At 38.7% G+C, this 18732-nt stretch overlaps 1 protein-coding gene across 1 annotated transcript; it reads left to right on the top strand.

The window, feature by feature from the left end:
* The first annotated feature begins 163 nt into the window (after window positions 1-163).
* On the top strand, window positions 164-18145 carry LOC117336842 (elongator complex protein 4-like). Its single transcript, XM_033897501.1, has 10 exons — window positions 164-316; window positions 3671-3706; window positions 4155-4276; window positions 5426-5539; window positions 5952-6067; window positions 12976-13097; window positions 13512-13675; window positions 14123-14231; window positions 14896-15002; window positions 15461-18145. The coding sequence occupies exons 1-10, from the start codon at window positions 190-192 to the stop codon at window positions 15584-15586; spliced, it is 1143 nt and encodes a 380-aa protein (XP_033753392.1). The 5' UTR covers window positions 164-189; the 3' UTR covers window positions 15587-18145.
* The last annotated feature ends 587 nt before the right edge of the window (window positions 18146-18732 follow it).

The following is an 18732-nucleotide window of genomic DNA, read 5'->3' as shown; positions in this document are numbered from 1 at the left end:
AACCGATAACAAATACTTTGTTCGAAATTCAAAAAGAGAATGATCTCGAGAAGTAATTACTTAAATTATCGATTTGAGATATTTAATAAATATCTATTAATATATATTTTGATTTAAATCGTTTTGTTGTCTCTATTTAGTTGTATTGTTTTTATCGACTTATAGCGCACTATTAGAATGTAAACAAATATGGCGGCAACCAGCTTTCAGAGGAAGACACGTGCGAAAGTTTTGCAAATTCCTGGGTCTAAGCCTTCACTATACAATAACCAGTTGTTGGTTTCCAGTGGGGTTCCTTCGCTAGATGGCATTATAGGTATATTATGTAGCGTATATCTCTCAATACTAGTTAATTCGAATGCCTGATAATGTAATTATAGGCCCTGTACATGTGCCTGTAAAAAAAGAATACATGTATGAGCGACGACCGTATTGACAGATGACACTAAAACATGTTCTAGATTGATGTGATATAGTACACTCAGCTTTTATCAGACCGGAACACGTGTATATATATATATATATATATATATGTCGAGTAGTAATAACGACGTCACAGTACAGACAAGTAATTATAAATTGTCATATTTTCGAGGCAATCCGCCCCTTTATCAAAACACAAAAAATACAAATACAATCACATAATATATATATAAGAAGTAGAACTACTGGAAATACAACAAAATGCAATAAGAATAAATGAATGATAGAGGCGACTTGTCTGTACTGTCGTTATTACTACTTGACATATATCTATTTCTAGTAGGATCCAGTACCTATATTGGTTTATACCGTCGTTATTACTTACTAGACCCTATGTATATATATATATTACTGGATGTATCTCGGACTAGTATTCCAGAATGACCAATCTTTCAAATACATGAAATTACTATTATTAAAACGGATATCGATCCATAAAATATACAAGTCTCCAAACCAGTTAAGGACCATATTATGATAACCACATATATCCAAAATATCTATGGGTCATCATATGAATTAGGTTCCTGTGCATTATTGGGTTTGCTAGAGACAGCAACCGTATACATGATAAACATTGCTATACTAATGTTTATGGGACATCTTAGGCTCATTTGGTATATATATATATACTTGCATTGGTATATACACAATGAAGCTGAGGTTTATCATTGGAGAATCGTGTTCATGCAGTTACTGTGGAGGCACTCGACATGATGTGTTTCCTCTGTTCCTTTTTTCCTCATTGGTGAATGCACTTATAAATGGGGATTGATAGCTATAGCCCAAATTTCGTCTGGCCCTGAGCTCGAGCGACAGTATGTCTGGTGACAAACCAGAGACATATATACAGAGAGATTAGTAACATCGCTATTTCCCCGTACACATAGTGGCTCCCTTTATTCGTGACCACTCAAGCATATCCCTTATCGAGAGCGTCCTGTCTCCTATCAAACACACACGAGCGCAGGTAAATCGGGCTATGCGCATGTGTGTATCGTAGTATTGGAACTTATTCGACATGTTCTGGTTAATCCGCCATTACGTCAGACCAAAACATCGTCATTTTAAATACACACAGAAAGCACATCGTTTTATTTTGGCCACTACAAAAGTTACCACATTAACCAAAAACTATCAAACTTATGGGATATAGTCTTATTGATCATGCATATTGTTGTCATTTATCCGTATTTTCGAAAATCCATTGGGTCCTATTCGACATGTCCAAGTTTGTAATTAAGCCGCCATTACGTCAGACCAAAACATCGTCAATTTTAAACGCACACAAAAAGCACATCGTTTTATTTAGGCCACTACAAAAGTTACCACATTAACCAAAAACTATCATACTTACATTTGTATGTGATATAGTCTTAGTGATCATGCACATTGTTGCCATTTATCCGTATTTTCTACAATCCATTGGGTCCTATTCGACATGTCCAAGTTTGTAAATAGCCGCCATTACGTCAGACCAAAACATCGTCAATTTTAAACGCACACAAAAAGCACATCGTTTTATTTTGGCCACTACAAAAGTTACCACATTAACCAAAAACTATCAAACTTATGGGATATAGTCTTATTGATCATGCATATTGTTGTCATTTATCCGTATTTTCGAAAATCCATTGGGTCCTATTCGACATGTCCAAGTTTGTAAATAGCCGCCATTACGTCAGACCAAAACATCGTCAATTTTAAACGCACACAAAAAGCACATCGTTTTATTTTGGCCACTACAAAAGTTACCACATTAACCAAAAACTATCAAACTTATGGGATATAGTCTTATTGATCATGCATATTGCTGTCATTTATCCGTATTTTCTAAAATCCATTGGGTCCTATTCGACAAGTCCAAGTTTTGTAATTAAGCAGCCATTACGTCCGACCAAAACATCGTCAATTTTAAACGCACACAAAAAGCACATCGTTTTATCTAGGCCACAAAAAAAGTTACCACATTAACCAAAAACTATCATACTTATGGAATGTGGTCTTGATTATCATGCACATTGTTGTCATTTATCCGTATTCTCGAAAACCCCATAGGGACTTTTCGAAAATTGGAGATTCCCGCCGATCTTTCCTGCGTTGTGCTTGACTTTCATACTCAAAATACAAACACTTGGACAGCAAATTGTGATATATTTCATATTGATGACACTTCTGCACTTTGATATTAATAAAATTAAAGCACATAATTGGATCTTGGTGATGATTTCAAATAGAAATTATCGATAATTATTTGTCTGGTTTTCAAGTTTTCTCCAATATGGCGTCTAGTGAAGACTGAACCGAGCGACCGCAAAGGATTGTGGGAATGTCAGGGGCCACTATGTAAACACAAGGGCAAATAGAGAGCTGCCAATCTCTCTGTATATATGTCTCTGGACAAACATAGAATTCTCCGACACCAAACGGAATACGATTTTGGTGCAAACACAATAAAATAGGGTGTGACATAATACCTATCTTACATATATGGATAAATGAGATTTGATTTATTTACCCCCAAACACCCATTTAGTTCCATATCAGTGTTCTATTCCGTCCTTATATTTATGGACTCTAGCTTTATGCTGGTCTAGGGCTAGGGGATGGAGGGAAAGGTTGTCTTACAAGCTCTGACCAGTGAACTTTAGCGTAGTGGTATAGCTAGTGTATCTCTGTAGGGAGCAAGAGGTCCCTAGGAGCAAGAGGTCCCTAGTGATTAGAGACTCAACATAGTCGCATGATAACTTTAATGGTTACTCCATTATTAGATTAGGAGATTGAAAGGTTTCTTTAATTTGGAGCTAAAATACCTGGTTTGGATTTGTCTTTAGGGATTTTGTGAGGAGTAAAAGTGGAGATTAATTAGATTACCTTATTAGCTCAAGCTAGGGGGGATTTCCCTTTATATTAGCTCAGTATGTAGTTTGGGGAACAAGATGTTGCTAGTTTGAGCTGTGATATGCAGACAGGATATTTTCATTGCTCTTTCAATTACTCTATATACATGTATATAAACTTAACTGGTTAATATTGTCAGGAATTTAAATTATTTGATTGTTGATTTCATTTGTTGCTATGTTTAAGGCATTTTATTGAGACACATATTTATATAACTAGTACTATATAATGTGAAGAATTTTGATTATAAATACAAAATGTACTGATATTTTCTGTTCTATTCCAGGTGGGGGACTAGCAGTTGGATCAGTTTTCCTTGTAGGTAAGAATGGAATTCCATGTCTGACTTCTAATTGACAGACTTCGTATGTCTGCTAATTAGATTAATGAATCTAATACTTTAGATTCATATGTGATAAATTTTGTTCTTAAATAATTTTGATTACCAATATTAATACTATATAATCATTAATGATGTAATGCATATCCTCTTCTATCTTATAATCCAAGTTAAATCTTGATGGCTGATTGTTTTCCCTCTAGGGTCATACATGCTTAGTAAGTTTTTAGTTGTTTCAGGAGTTAAAGCTTGCCTTGATGAAGACTACATGTAAAATGATTCTACTAGGAAAATTAGGTTCTTTACACAATACAAGTTCCATGCAGGCCAGATTATTGATCTGTAATTCGCAGAAATCTTCACATAATTGTATAAATTTAAAAAGTGCATTTGATTTCAGAGTATAATTTTGGAAATGATTTGATTTCAGAGGAGGATAATTTTGGAAACTATGGTCGGCTGTTGTTGAAATACTTCTGTGCCGAGGCAGTGATGACTGGTCATTCTCTACTATTGTCCAGTACTGACCAATGTCCGAACCAAATCACCAAGGTGAAAATCTATGATTAATTTATATGTAAATCTAATGCTACTCATACATTTTTGAAAATCAAGGCATTTGTCACCTTGAAAACAAAACCCTAGGTGAATCTGTAGCCATGCAACTGGACTGGACTGGACTGAACGCCTGTGGCCTGCAAATGATTAGAGCATCCGTCTAGAGTTCTGAGGACCTAGGTTAAAGTCCCATTCTGGTCGTTGCATATTTTTCTCTACAGTTACAATTTTGTTCCAAAATTCAATACATGTAATGTACATACAGCTTCCTCTTGATCCTTAGTTGTGTATAAGACTTAAATCCAAACTACATGATGGCTGCCATACAAGTAGCCATCTTGGTTTTTGCACTTACCTCTTTTTACAATGTATCTGAATCTCATTTCCTTGATTAAATTTCAGTAAAAAAAAAATGTAAATCTTCTTGGAAAATATTGGTTATAAGGGAGTAATAATAAAAATGTAAATATCATCAAAAAATATTAGTTATAATAAAAATGTAAATGTCATCAGAAAATAATACAGTTATAAGGGAGTAATAATAAAAATGTAAATATCATCAAAAAATATTAGTTATAATAAAAATGTAATTCTTAAAATATTGGTTATAAGGGAGTAATAATAAAAATGTAAATATCATCAAAAAATATTAGTTATAATAAAAATGTAATTCTTAAAATATTGGTTATAAGGGAGTAATAATAAAAATGTAAATCTCCTCAGAAAATATTACAGTTATAAGGGAGTAATAATAAAAATGTAAATATCATCAAAAAATATTAGTTATAATAAAAATATAATTCTCATAAAAAAATATTACAGTTATAATAAAAATGTAAATCTCATAAAATTTTTTTTTTCAGATATCAAGGAGTTTACGATAATAATATATACATTTGTATCGTCTTGGAAAATATAGTTAATTTTTCCCAATCCAGGACTCATTTAGTTTACCTGAGTTGTGATAATTTGGTGTTTTGATGTAAGTAATGATGATAATTTGGTGTTTTGATGTATATAATGATGATAATTTGGTGTTTTGATGTAAGTTATGATGATAATTTGGTGTTTTGATGTATATAATGATATGATAATTTGGTGTTTTGATGACTGTAATGATGATAATATTCCTTAAAACTGCAGGAGTTACCAGCCCCAATCATTGATGATCCGGGATCATTGGTGAACCAGCCAGAAGAGGAGGGATCAGACAAAATGTCGATAGCCTGGCGATATCAACACCTTCCCAAGTTCCAGGTAGAAATTGTAACTGTCATATAAAATGTTACATTTCAAGGACAAATTAAATTTCATGGCTGGGTTAGAAGTGGTTATGTTTTATGGTTATAGATTTTCCAGCCATAATAAAACTGTCTATTCACTGGTATCTACTCATTATCTAGTAGGATGACTCAATGGTAGAATAATTTTGTGTTTTGGTAAATTTTCCAGCAAATTCTATTTAATTGACAGAATGATTTTAGTTATAAATAGATAAGACAGATATCTAGACTAGTAATGTGTAAGCTTATTTACATGTAAAAGCTCCTGATTGGACCAATTTATCATGGTGCTACATATGTAATCTGATAGGTGCTAATCTGGAGCGCTAATCTGATGGCACTAATCTGGTTCACAGTTTCTCGTTAACTACCGTCTATATTTACAGTCCAATCCAACGACTGTTAAGTTTGGTCACTATTATGACTTGACCAAAGTAATGGACCCTGCCCTGGTCAGCAGCTGTGATTGTACATGTGTTGGTCAGTCTGACCTCCAAAACGGGTAAGTGTTACAGTACATGTTACAGGATTGACTGACTGTTCCTGTGTCGGTCAGTTTGACCTGTGTTGGTCAGTCCGACCTCCAGGACTGGTGAGTGTCACAGTACATTTTACAGGTCTGAATCGACTGTTCCTGTGTTGGTCAGTCTGACCTGTGTTGGTCAGTCTTACCTCCAGGACTGGTGAGTGTTACAGTGCATATTACAGGTCTGAATCGACTGTTCCTGTGTTGGTCAGTTTGACCTGTGTTGGTCAGTCTGACCTCCAGGACGGGTGAGTTTTGTAGTACATATTACAGGTCTGAATCGACTGTCCCTGTGTTGGTCAGTTTGACCTGTGTTGGTCAGTCCGACCTCCAGGACGGTTGAGTGTTACGGTACATATTACAGGGCTTAACTGACTGTCCAGCAAAATATTCACTTTCTTTCTGAGATATACAGGTAGTCTATTGGGTAATTTGAAGAAAATGATAGATTTTTCTCATGAGACATGACAGAATGAAATTAGGGCTATTCCAGTAAAATATATATATTTCCCACAGGAGGACTGCAGAAATAAAGGATTTTTAGCTCACCTGCCCGAAGGGCAAGTGAGCTTATGCCGTGGCGCAGCGTCCGGCGTCCACTTTTCAATTCAAGCAACTTCTTCTCAATAACCAAAAGGCCCAGAGACCTAATATTGGGCCTGTAGCATGCTGGGGTGAAGGGCTACCAAGTTTGTTCAAATGAATAAATTTGACCTTCATTCAAGGTCACAGTGGTCAAAAAGGCTAAAATCTTTAAACGACTTCTTCTCAATAACCAAGAGTCCATTGGAGTTGATATTGGGTCTGCAGCATGCTGGGGTGAAGGGCTACCAAGTTTGTTCAAATGAATGACCTTGACCTTCATTCAAGGTCACAGTGGTCAAAAAGGCTAAAATCTTTAAACAACTTCTTCTCAATAACCAAGAGTCCCAGAGACCTAATGTTTGGCCTGTAGCATGCTGGGGTGAAGGGCTCCCAGGTTTGTTCAAATGAATGACCTTGACCTTCATTCAAGGTCACATAGTTAAAAAATGCTAAAATATTTAAACAACATCTTCTAAATAACCAAAAGACCCAGGACTGATATTGGGTCTGTAGCATGCTTGGGTGAAGGGCTACCATGTTTGTTCAAATGGATGACGTTGACCTTCATCCAAGGTCACAGGAGTCAAAAAGGCTAAAATCTGTAAACGACTTCTTCTCAATAACCAAGAGTCCCAGGGAGTTGATATTAAGTCTGCAGCATGCTGGAGTGAAGGGCTACCAACTTTGTTCAAATAAATGACCTTGACCTTCATTCAAGGTCGCAGTGGTCAAAAAAGCTAAAATCTTTAAACAACTTCTTCTCAATAACCCAGAGTTCCAGAGACCTAATGTTTGGCCTGTAGCATGCTTGGGTGAAGGGCTCCCAAGTTTGTTCAAATGAATGACCTTGACCTTCATTCAAGGTAACATAGTTAAAAAATGCTAAAAACTTTAAACAACTTCTTCTAAATAACCAAAAGACCCAGGAACTTGATATTGGGTCTGTAGCATGCTTGGGTGAAGGGCTACATGTTTGTTCAAGTGGATGACGTTGACCTTCATCCAAGGTCCCAGGAGTCAAAAAAGCTAAAATCTGTAAACGACTTCTTCTCAATAACCAAGAGTCCCAGGGAGTTGATATTGGGTCTGTAGCATGCTGGAGTGAAGGGCTACCAAGTTTGTTCAAATAAATGACCTTGACCTTCATTCAAGGTCACAGTGGTCAAAAAGGCTAAAATCTTTAAACAACTTCTTCTCAATAACCAAGAGTCCCAGAGACCTAATGTTTGGCCTGTAGCATGCTGGGGTGAAGGGCTCCCAGGTTTGTTCAAATGAATGACCTTGACCTTCATTCAAGGTCACATAGTTAAAAAATGCTAAAATATTTAAACAACATCTTCTAAATAACCAAAAGACCCAGGAACTTGATATTGGGTCTGTAGCATGCTTGGGTGAAGGGCTACCATGTTTGTTCAAATGGATGACGTTGACCTTCATCCAAGGTCACAGGAGTCAAAAAGGCTAAAATCTGTAAACGACTTCTTCTCAATAACCAAGAGTCCCAGGGAGTTGATATTGGGTCTGCAGCATGCTGGAGTGAAGGGCTACCAACTTTGTTCAAATAAATGACCTTGACCTTCATTCAAGGTCGCAGTGGTCAAAAAAGCTAAAAATCTTTTAAACAACTTCTTCTCAATAACCCAGAGTTCCAGAGACCTAATGTTTGGCCTGTAGCATGCTTGGGTGAAGGGCTCCCAAGTTTGTTCAAATGAATGACCTTGACCTTCATTCAAGGTAACATAGTTAAAAAATGCTAAAAACTTTAAACAACTTCTTCTAAATAACCAAAAGACCCAGGAACTTGATATTGGGTCTGTAGCATGCTTGGGTGAAGGGCTACATGTTTGTTCAAGTGGATGACGTTGACCTTCATCCAAGGTCCCAGGAGTCAAAAAGCTAAAATCTGTAAACGACTTCTTCTCAATAACCAAGAGTCCCAGGGAGTTGATATTGGGTCTGTAGCATGCTGGAGTGAAGGGCTACCAAGTTTATTCAAATAAATGACCTTGACCTTCATCCAAGGTCACAGGAGTCAAAAAGGCTAAAATCTGTAAACGACTTCTTCTCAATAACCAAGAGTCCCAGGGAGTTGATATTGGGTCTGCAGCATGCTGGAGTGAAGGGCTACCAACTTTGTTCAAAAATTTGCCTTCAGGCCGTGGGTCAAAGTTTAAATCCTTTAACACAACTTCTTTAATCCCGGTTTCAACCTATTTTTGGCCTTTTGGTCAACTGGGTGAAGGGCCGTTTTGTCAAATGTGTTACCTGTCTTCAATTACTTTTTTAAAAGGGAAAAATTTAAAAACCCTTCTTCTACATAAAAAAGCCGGTTTGTTTTTGGGTTTTGGGGTAAGCGGGGTTTGGGTTTAAGGCCTGTTTGGTCAATGGGAGTGCTCTAAGGCCCGGGGTCAACAAGCAAAAGCTTTTGGAAACATTTCTTTATCCGGTCCCGGGGGTTGGATTTGGGTTTTACAACCTGGGTGAGGCCCTTTGGGGTTAAATGGCCTTGCTTCATGGCACGTGGTCAAAAGCTAAACCTTTTTAAACAACTTCTTTAATCCGAGGTACAACCTACTGTTTGGCCTGTAGCACCTGGGGGAAGGTTTTAAACTGGGGGGGGGGGGGGGGGGGGGGGGGGGGGGGGGGGGGGGGGGGGGGGGGGGGGGGGGGGGGGGGGGGGGGGGGGGGGGGGGGGGGGGGGGGGGGGGGGGGGGGGGGGGGGGGGGGGGGGGGGGGGGGGGGGGGGGGGGGGGGGGGGGGGGGGGGGGGGGGGGGGGGGGGGGGGGGGGGGGGGGGGGGGGGGGGGGGGGGGGGGGGGGGGGGGGGGGGGGGGGGGGGGGGGGGGGGGGGGGGGGGGGGGGGGGGGGGGGGGGGGGGGGGGGGGGGGGGGGGGGGGGGGGGGGGGGGGGGGGGGGGGGGGGGGGGGGGGGGGGGGGGGGGGGGGGGGGGGGGGGGGGGGGGGGGGGGGGGGGGGGGGGGGGGGGGGGGGGGGGGGGGGGGGGGGGGGGGGGGGGGGGGGGGGGGGGGGGGGGGGGGGGGGGGGGGGGGGGGGGGGGGGGGGGGGGGGGGGGGGGGGGGGGGGGGGGGGGGGGGGGGGGGGGGGGGGGGGGGGGGGGGGGGGGGGGGGGGGGGGGGGGGGGGGGGCCTTGACCTTCATTCAAGGTCGCAGTGGTCAAAAAAGCTAAAATCTTTAAACAACTTCTTCTCAATAAACCCAGAGTTCCAGAGACCTAATGTTTGGCCTGTAGCATGCTTGCGGTGAAGGGCTCCAAGTTTGTTCAAATGAATGACCTTGACCTTCATTCAAGGTAACATAGTTTAAAAAATGCTAAAAACTTTAAACAACTTCTTCTAAATAACCAAAAGACCCAGGAACTTGATATTGGGTCTGTAGCATGCTTGGGTGAAGGGCTACATGTTTGTTCAAGTGGATGACGTTGACCTTCATCCAAGGTCCCAGGAGTCAAAAAAGCTAAAATCTGTAAACGACTTCTTCTCAATAACCAAGAGTCCCAGGGAGTTGATATTGGGTCTGTAGCATGCTGGAGTGAAGGGCTACCAAGTTTGTTCAAATAAATGACCTTGACCTTCATTCAAGGTCACAGTGGTCAAAAAGGCTAAAATCTTTAAACAACTTCTTCTCAATAACCAAGAGTCCCAGAGACCTAATGTTTGGCCTGTAGCATGCTGGGGTGAAGGGCTCCCAGGTTTGTTCAAATGAATGACCTTGACCTTCATTCAAGGTCACATAGTTAAAAAATGCTAAAATATTTAAACAACATCTTCTAAATAACCAAAAGACCCAGGAACTTGATATTGGGTCTGTAGCATGCTTGGGTGAAGGGCTACCATGTTTGTTCAAATGGATGACGTTGACCTTCATCCAAGGTCACAGGAGTCAAAAAGGCTAAAATCTGTAAACGACTTCTTCTCAATAACCAAGAGTCCCAGGGAGTTGATATTGGGTCTGCAGCATGCTGGAGTGAAGGGCTACCAACTTTGTTCAAATAAATGACCTTGACCTTCATTCAAGGTCGCAGTGGTCAAAAAAGCTAAAATCTTTAAACAACTTCTTCTCAATAACCCAGAGTTCCAGAGACCTAATGTTTGGCCTGTAGCATGCTTGGGTGAAGGGCTCCCAAGTTTGTTCAAATGAATGACCTTGACCTTCATTCAAGGTAACATAGTTAAAAAATGCTAAAAACTTTAAACAACTTCTTCTAAATAACCAAAAGACCCAGGAACTTGATATTGGGTCTGTAGCATGCTTGGGTGAAGGGCTACATGTTTGTTCAAGTGGATGACGTTGACCTTCATCCAAGGTCCCAGGAGTCAAAAAAGCTAAAATCTGTAAACGACTTCTTCTCAATAACCAAGAGTCCCAGGGAGTTGATATTGGGTCTGTAGCATGCTGGAGTGAAGGGCTACCAAGTTTATTCAAATAAATGACCTTGACCTTCATTCAAGGTCACAGTGGTCAAAAAGGCTAAAATCTTTAAACAACTTCTTCTAAATAACCAAGAGTCCCTGGGAGTTGATATTGGGTCTGTAGCATGCTGGGGTGAAGTGCTACCAACTTTGTTCAAATGAATGACCCTGACTCACATTCAAGGTCACGTCGATGAAGTATGCTTAAATCTTTAAATAACTTCTGAATAGCCAAAGTGCAGAGAGACATTATATTGGTCCTGTAGCATGCTTTCAAATAACTGCAGGATCCATATATGAATAGATCACTGCATTGCAGGTGAGCGATTCAGGCCCATTGGGCCCTTGTTATGCATGGTGGGCATGGTTGGAAATGTGTCATTTTATATCTTCTGTTATAATTATATCACTTCATTTAGTTGTGTCTGTTTCGTCCAACCTGGGGCTGTCTATGGTCTGTTGGGTACAACCTAGGGCTGTCTATGGCCTGTTGGGTACAAACTCGGGCTATCTATGGTCTGTTGGGTACAGCCTGGGGCTGTCTATGGCCTGTACGGTACAACCTGGAGATGTTAATGGCCTGTTGGGTACAACCTGGGGCTGTTAATGGCCTGTTGGGTACAACCTGGGGCTGTTAATGGCCTGTTGGGTACAACCTGGGGCTGTTAATGGCCTGTTGGGTACAACCTGGAGCTGTTAATGGCCTGTTGGGTACAACCTGGGGCTGTTAATGGCCTGTTGGGTACAACCTGGAGCTGTTAATGGTCTGTTGGGTACAACCTGGGGCTGTCTATGGCCTGTTGGGTACAACCTGGAGCTGTTAATGGTCTGTTGGGTACAACCTGGGGCTGTTAATGGCCTGTACGGTACAACCTGGGGCTGTCTATGGCCTGTTGGGTACAGCCTGGGGCTGTCTATGGCCTGTTGGGTACAACCTGGGGCTGTCTATGGCCTGTTGGGTACAACCTGGGGCTGTCTATGGCCTGTTGGGTACAACCTGGGGCTTTCTATGGCCTGTTGGGTACAACCTGGGGCTGTCTATGGTCTGTTGGGTACAACCTGGGATGTCTATGGCCTGTTGGGTACAGCCTGGGGCTGTCTATGGCCTGTTGGGTACAACCTGGGGCTGTCTATGGCCTGTTGGGTACAACCTCGGGCTGTCTATGGCCTGTTGGGTACAACCTCGGGCTTTCTATGGCCTGTTGGGTACAACCTGGAGCTGTTAATGGCCTGTTAATGGAGCTGTTAATGGCCTATACGGTAGATATATTACTGAAATAGCCCATGCTACTGAGTCAGACAATTCTATGTATATAGGTAGAAGTTTCTGTCAACATTTCATTTTATCGAAGGAAAACATAAATTAATATCAGATATGGTCCAATTTTCCTTAGTTCTCATCAGCTAAAACATGGCCACATGGAGGTTAATATTTTGTGATATTAACATAATGTTTCTATTTTTAGAAACAACGTGTCTATATTTTGTTTATGATGTTATCATTGTAACATCACAATTGATGCCCCATTATAAATTTCCTGTTTAGTGTTATCAAGATAAATATTCTGTTGTAAATTGATAAATATGAAAACACTGTCATTGATTGCTACCTTATATAATTTGAATTTATTCCCAGAAAAGAATTTAAAGAAAATTGTCTGAGATAAAATTCAATAAGGCTTATGACATATATGAACAACGGCTGAGAAGCATTGAAATTTATCTGAAACCACAACAAAAGCATCTGATAGGACTGTACATTGTAATGGATTTTCATGATTTTAGTAAAATAGAATTTTATCAGAACAGTTGGAGCAATCGAACATATGTCTCTCTATGTATGAGGTGACATATTTTTTTAATCTTTTTAGTGAATCAAATGGAGTTATGAATCCAAAATACAGACATTTACTAAAGGCCATCAAGGAGAAGATTGACTCTGGAGGCTTCTCCACTGCTAAAGCACAGGAGAAAAGGAACATTCTACGAATCGGTAATTATATCTGACTTGTTACAGTTATGTCCCCTGTTCTGAAAGAGAGATATTCTTCAATTCTTTGTTAACATCTGATCACCTGATCAAACACAATGATGTCAATGAATTTAGTGAAATTAAAAAATTATTCATCACCTTCATAGATGTACCACACGTGTAGTATTAGTTATGTTCTCAGTATCTGAATATGTTAAAATGTTATGATAAAATAAAGAAATAGGCTTTCTTTTAGTGTGTTAATATCATAAACATAAAACTTAATGACTGAATGAAAGAAAAATGTTGATGTGTCCTAATTAAGGAATCAGGACACACAGACATGTTACAGGGCCCTAAAATTGTCCCTAATACCTTTATAAGTAAAACTTAGAATTACAGGCCCATTGAGTCTCTTTGTTTACTTCATGACAGGAATTCATTCTTTGGGATCACCTCAGTGGGGAGAAAATGGTGGCTTTCGTGACAATCATGAAGATTTTGAGTACTCCTTGCCTCGCTTCCTTCTGGCACTCAGATCTGTTCTGAGGACGGCATTCGCTGTGTGTATGGTCACAGTTCCAACTCATCTGTTCCAGGTACGTAGTCGTATTGTTCAGTTTCCAATATTAAATAAGGGAGCTTTCATGAGTATCATTGTAATATGGAATTTATGAAACAAGCAAAACCTCATTTAACGACCATCTCAAAATTACACTATTACGGGCACTTTTGTCAGTCCCGTTTTTTATCTACATGTGTTTGTATTGGTTGCTTCAGAGTTACGATCACTTCTGAGTCCCATTAATTCATGTTAATTGACCCCATGATTACGACCAGTCTCCTGTGGTCAAACTTACCTTGTAAGAAAAGTACCTAATCAATCATGGGTTTGTGTAAGAGTTTGGTTGGCCAGCCCTTGGCAAGCCTCGTGCTGACTGGCCAAACTCTTACACTCGGGTTGAGATATCCCTGTCAACGGAACAGACCCATGTTAGATTATATTAGTCTCAGTCCCTGATTTAAAAAAGTCCTTGTGTTTACAGAGTGCTGCCTTTGTAAGTCGTCTAGAAAGACTGTGTGACACTGTTGTGCATCTGGAAAGTTTTGCGGGATCCGATAAAGAAAAGAATCCTGCTTACAAGGAATATCATGGTGTGTATTACTGGTATATTGATGAAATCGGAACTGAGTAAAATTTTAAACATCTAACAGAAAAGCTTAATGTAAACTACTCTGTATATTACACCTAAGAATACAGCATTATACAAAATCAAAGTCAAATACTTTATTGTGTTAAGGAATACAGTACAAGGTCTTTTATATCTCTAATAAAGAAGAGTACCACTTTTGTTATGGTACTTTTCTTGATGTTGGTTGCCAAATTATGTAAATATTAAAACTTCTTATACAAAAGATGTTAGAGGGTACATGTACCTACAACAATGTTACGGGGGTTTATACTGAAATCAGGTTGTCGGCGTCCTTCTGTCTTCCTGTGTTGAGAATTCGTCTGGATAACTTCTATAGTTTTCATCAAACCATTGTGGATATAATCATAGAATGAATTAATAGACTTGGACATTTGGATTATTGTGTGTCTGCACTTACTTGTTTAATTTGTGTATTTTTATGGCTATAATGGCACTTTACCGATGTTTGTACACAGAATCTTGTCCAGACAACTCCAAAAGTTTTTTACCCAAACTTCTCGAACAGAGTCAATATACACTGAAGAAGTTCACTTGAGCTTGTGCTTTCTTTTGATTCCTGTGTTTTTACAGCAGTTATCTAGCCATCATACAAATTCTGTGTTTAGGTCTGTTCCATATACAGCAGCTGCCCCGACTCAACTCTCTAACTAGTCACATGCCAGACACCATGGACTTCGCCTTCAAGTTAAGGAGGAAAAAATTCACGATAGAGGTAAGCAAGGTCCATTTGTGCCTTCTCAGTTTTCCTTTCTTTCATTATTTATTCGTAATTAATGATATTTTGAACATTTCTGAAGATAATGTAAACAAATTTTGTTCACTTACTATTTGATCAAGATTGGTTGAAGGACAATCGTTCATTTATCTCCATTGTTCAAAGGACTGTCATTCACCATCAAATCAGTGTGGTACTTTTCTCTGAAATAAGGTTTATATGCTACTTGTCCAGAATGACTTGGCAGATTCTAACCAAATTGTTCTGGACTGTTGTTAGGTCAAAGTGAATTGCCTTTGTATGTAATAGTAGGTGTAGACTGTGTAGCAGGGCCTAATAGGGTGTAGAGATAAATAGTATTAAAAATAACTAGATGTAATCTGGGTGTTTGTTCAGGGTATTTGGTTTCCCCTTACAAATAAAACAGAAAACTCATTGCCACATTTTGTTATCAGAAACTACACCTGCCTCCGGAGTTATCAGACACAGCCAGCCGACCACAGGAAGATTCGGTCCCAAATCTCCGGCCTGGTGTTCTCTCATGTGGTACTACTGGAGCCAAAAACAAACTTGACTTCTGAGACTTTTTGTATGAATATTTAAGGTCCATTCTCTAATCAGAGTTATCTCCCCTGATGTTCACAATCGCTCATCTGGAGTTGAAGTCAAGGATTTGTGTAAATATAAATTATTTCACTGGTTTACTAGGCTATTCCATTAAAATATCTACCTAACCCTAGGAATAAATCACTTCTATCCATGGTTGCATTTCCTTCCTTTAAGTTCTATGTAATTGATTAAATAAATTCTGTGGGTACAATGTAGTACCCCTTAACCAAACCTGGAGTCCTGGGGTGGGGTTTTACTGGAAAAGCCCAAAGTAGTTTCACTATGGTCATGTAACTTATATAAGGTCCAGTTCAAAAAGTCAACTATAACTATAACATTTTCCAGAGAAAAAATATTAAACCCAAGAGAGGAAGTGCAGAAGTTTCATCAATAAATCACAGAAGGTTAACTTCCCTGTTCCTGACACCTGGCTCGTGTTTTATATATTGGGGTATACCGTATCAACATGTCCGTACCGTCGAGTTGTAATGTAACTAGCTAATCTTCGGAACTGCTGATGTGATCCTCACCAAACTGTGTTCCCGACACCTGTCTCGTGTTTTATATGATGGGGCCTACAGTATTAACAATGTCCGTACCGTCGAGTTGTAATGTAACTAGCTAATCTTCGGAACTGCTGATGTGATCCTCACCAAACTGTGTTCCCGACCCCTGTCTCGTGTTTTATATGATGGGGCCTACAGTATTAACAATGTCCGTACCGTCGAGTTGTAATGTAACTAGCTAATCTTAGGAACTGCTATTGTGATCCTCACCAAACTGTTTCAGGGTGTCGAGTGACAGAGGGATCTTTCATGTCTTACGGACATTTTCTAGTTTTATTTATTAAATATTTCACTAGAAATGAATACAGAAATCTAACTTTACCTTTGAATTGCATCAATAAAAATGTCTGTGATCATGCCCTAAGATAATTACCTTGACATTTGACAATGGCCCAATTAACAGTGATGACTGACGAGGAAAATCTTAATATCCATTAAGTTTAAATATGTTATAACCACCAGAGCATATATCCCAAATGTTTTGAGAAGTTCTTCAGAAATTGCAGATAAATGGTGATCTCACCAGTAGCCAACATTAATCCAATCAAGGTCAAAACTTAACATGCTCAACTTAGACCAATACTGACAATCCTTGCTGAAAGTGGTGATAAAAAAGTGAATTTTAAAACCAAACTGAATTATTGGTTCTCGGTATGTACTGGAAAAGAATAATCTTATACTGTATGTCTTATTATTCTGATAGGGAGTATTATGGCATGGAATCGTCTGTTTGTACGTTCACAAAGAGGTGAAGGCCTACCAAGTTTGTTCAAATGAATGACATTGACCTACCTGATATATTAAAGGTCACAGGGGCAAAAAAGAAAAAAAAATCTTCTCAATAAAAGGCCCAATTGGCATGTATCGCTCATGTGCTTCTAATGAAACTTTGCTCAGCTGATTACTACATTATTCAAATATAAGTGTATTGAGATACAGTATATTTAGAAGTCAAGATTTCAGAACATTTCACCTGTGCAACTTTTGAATGTAGGTCAAAGTCATTCAATTGAACAAATTAAAATTTGGTAGCCCTTCATTCCAGCATGCCACAGACACAATATCTGATCTCTGGAAATCTTGGTTATTGAGAAAGATATTTAAAGATTTGAGTACATTTGACCCCTGAAGTTATTAACCTTATTTGTATTAATTCTGATACAATTACTGTTAATGCGTTTCTCTTAGACATATTACTCTTGTTGAAACATAAACTTACAAATTGTATTACATGTACATGTGTATTACCACAAAGTTCAAAGAGGAAAAAAACAACAAGTATTTTACTCTTTTTATTGTACATGAACCGAAAATATCAACAAAAACAACATCTAAATGGATTAAACTTAATAATCGGATTCTATCAATAAGACATAGTCATATTGCTATGGTTACCTGTACCATAGCTTGGACAGACATGAGGTACAGATCACATGACATAGCAGGGAAACAGTACATATCGATCGACAATTAAAACTTCATTCTCGATTCATTAATAGTATAATTATTATATATAATGTACAATTCGATCGACAATTAAAACTTCATTCTCGATTCATTAATAAGTATTATAGTAGATTTTTGCCATTTTCTTGTAAACAATAATTTGAGGTGTAAAGGTTATTACGACCTTTGCACGAGAAACTTGTGCGATATGAACTCAATTTTTACAATAATGTACATGTAAAAATCAAATTAAAACAAGCAAAACCAAAAAGGTTTTTTTCAACTTAACCAGTTTGTCTGCAGAAACCTGGACCTGAGGTGTTGAATCTGTGATCCATTTCAAAACTACACGAGGAAGAATTACTTATATAAGGGAGATAACTCTTATAAATCTCAGATGCTGTGTAGAGGAAAACAAATAACAAAATGTTCCATTTAGTTACTACATGAGAACGTAGAATAAATGTTGTAGTAAAACATCTGTAATACCCCAGTATCCTGTTTTACTTGTCGATACAAGCAATACACACATATCAAACATCTTACATTGGGTTCAAGTGATCAAACAAATTTACAACATAAGAGCAATTGTGTGAAAAATGATATTCAATTATGTCATAATTGTCATTGTGTGAAAAATGATATTCAATTATGTCATAATTGTCATTGTGTGAAAAATGGTATTCAATTATGTCATAATTGTCATCAACATAAAATTATACGAAAAATATTCCTCTCCATTATAGAATTGATACCCTAACGGAAAAAACAGGTAAACAAATATCCCTACCAGGTACATATATAATAGGTAAACAGATATACCAGGTATACAACAGGTAAACAGATATACCAGGTATATAATAGGTAAACAGATATACCAGGTATATAATAGGTAAACAGATATACCAGGTATATAATAGGTAAATAGATATACCAGGTATATAATAGGTAGATATACCAGGTATATAACAGGTAAACAGATATACCAGGTATATAATAGGTAAACAGATATACCAGGTATATAATAGGTAGATATACCAGGTATATAATAGGTAAACAGATATACCAGGTATATAATAGGTAGATATACCAGGTATATAATAAGT

Source organism: Pecten maximus, chromosome 10 (genome assembly GCF_902652985.1).
Source record: "Pecten maximus chromosome 10, xPecMax1.1, whole genome shotgun sequence".
Taxonomy (NCBI): Eukaryota; Metazoa; Mollusca; class Bivalvia; order Pectinida; family Pectinidae; genus Pecten; species Pecten maximus.
This window is presented reverse-complemented; position numbering and strand designations above follow the sequence as displayed.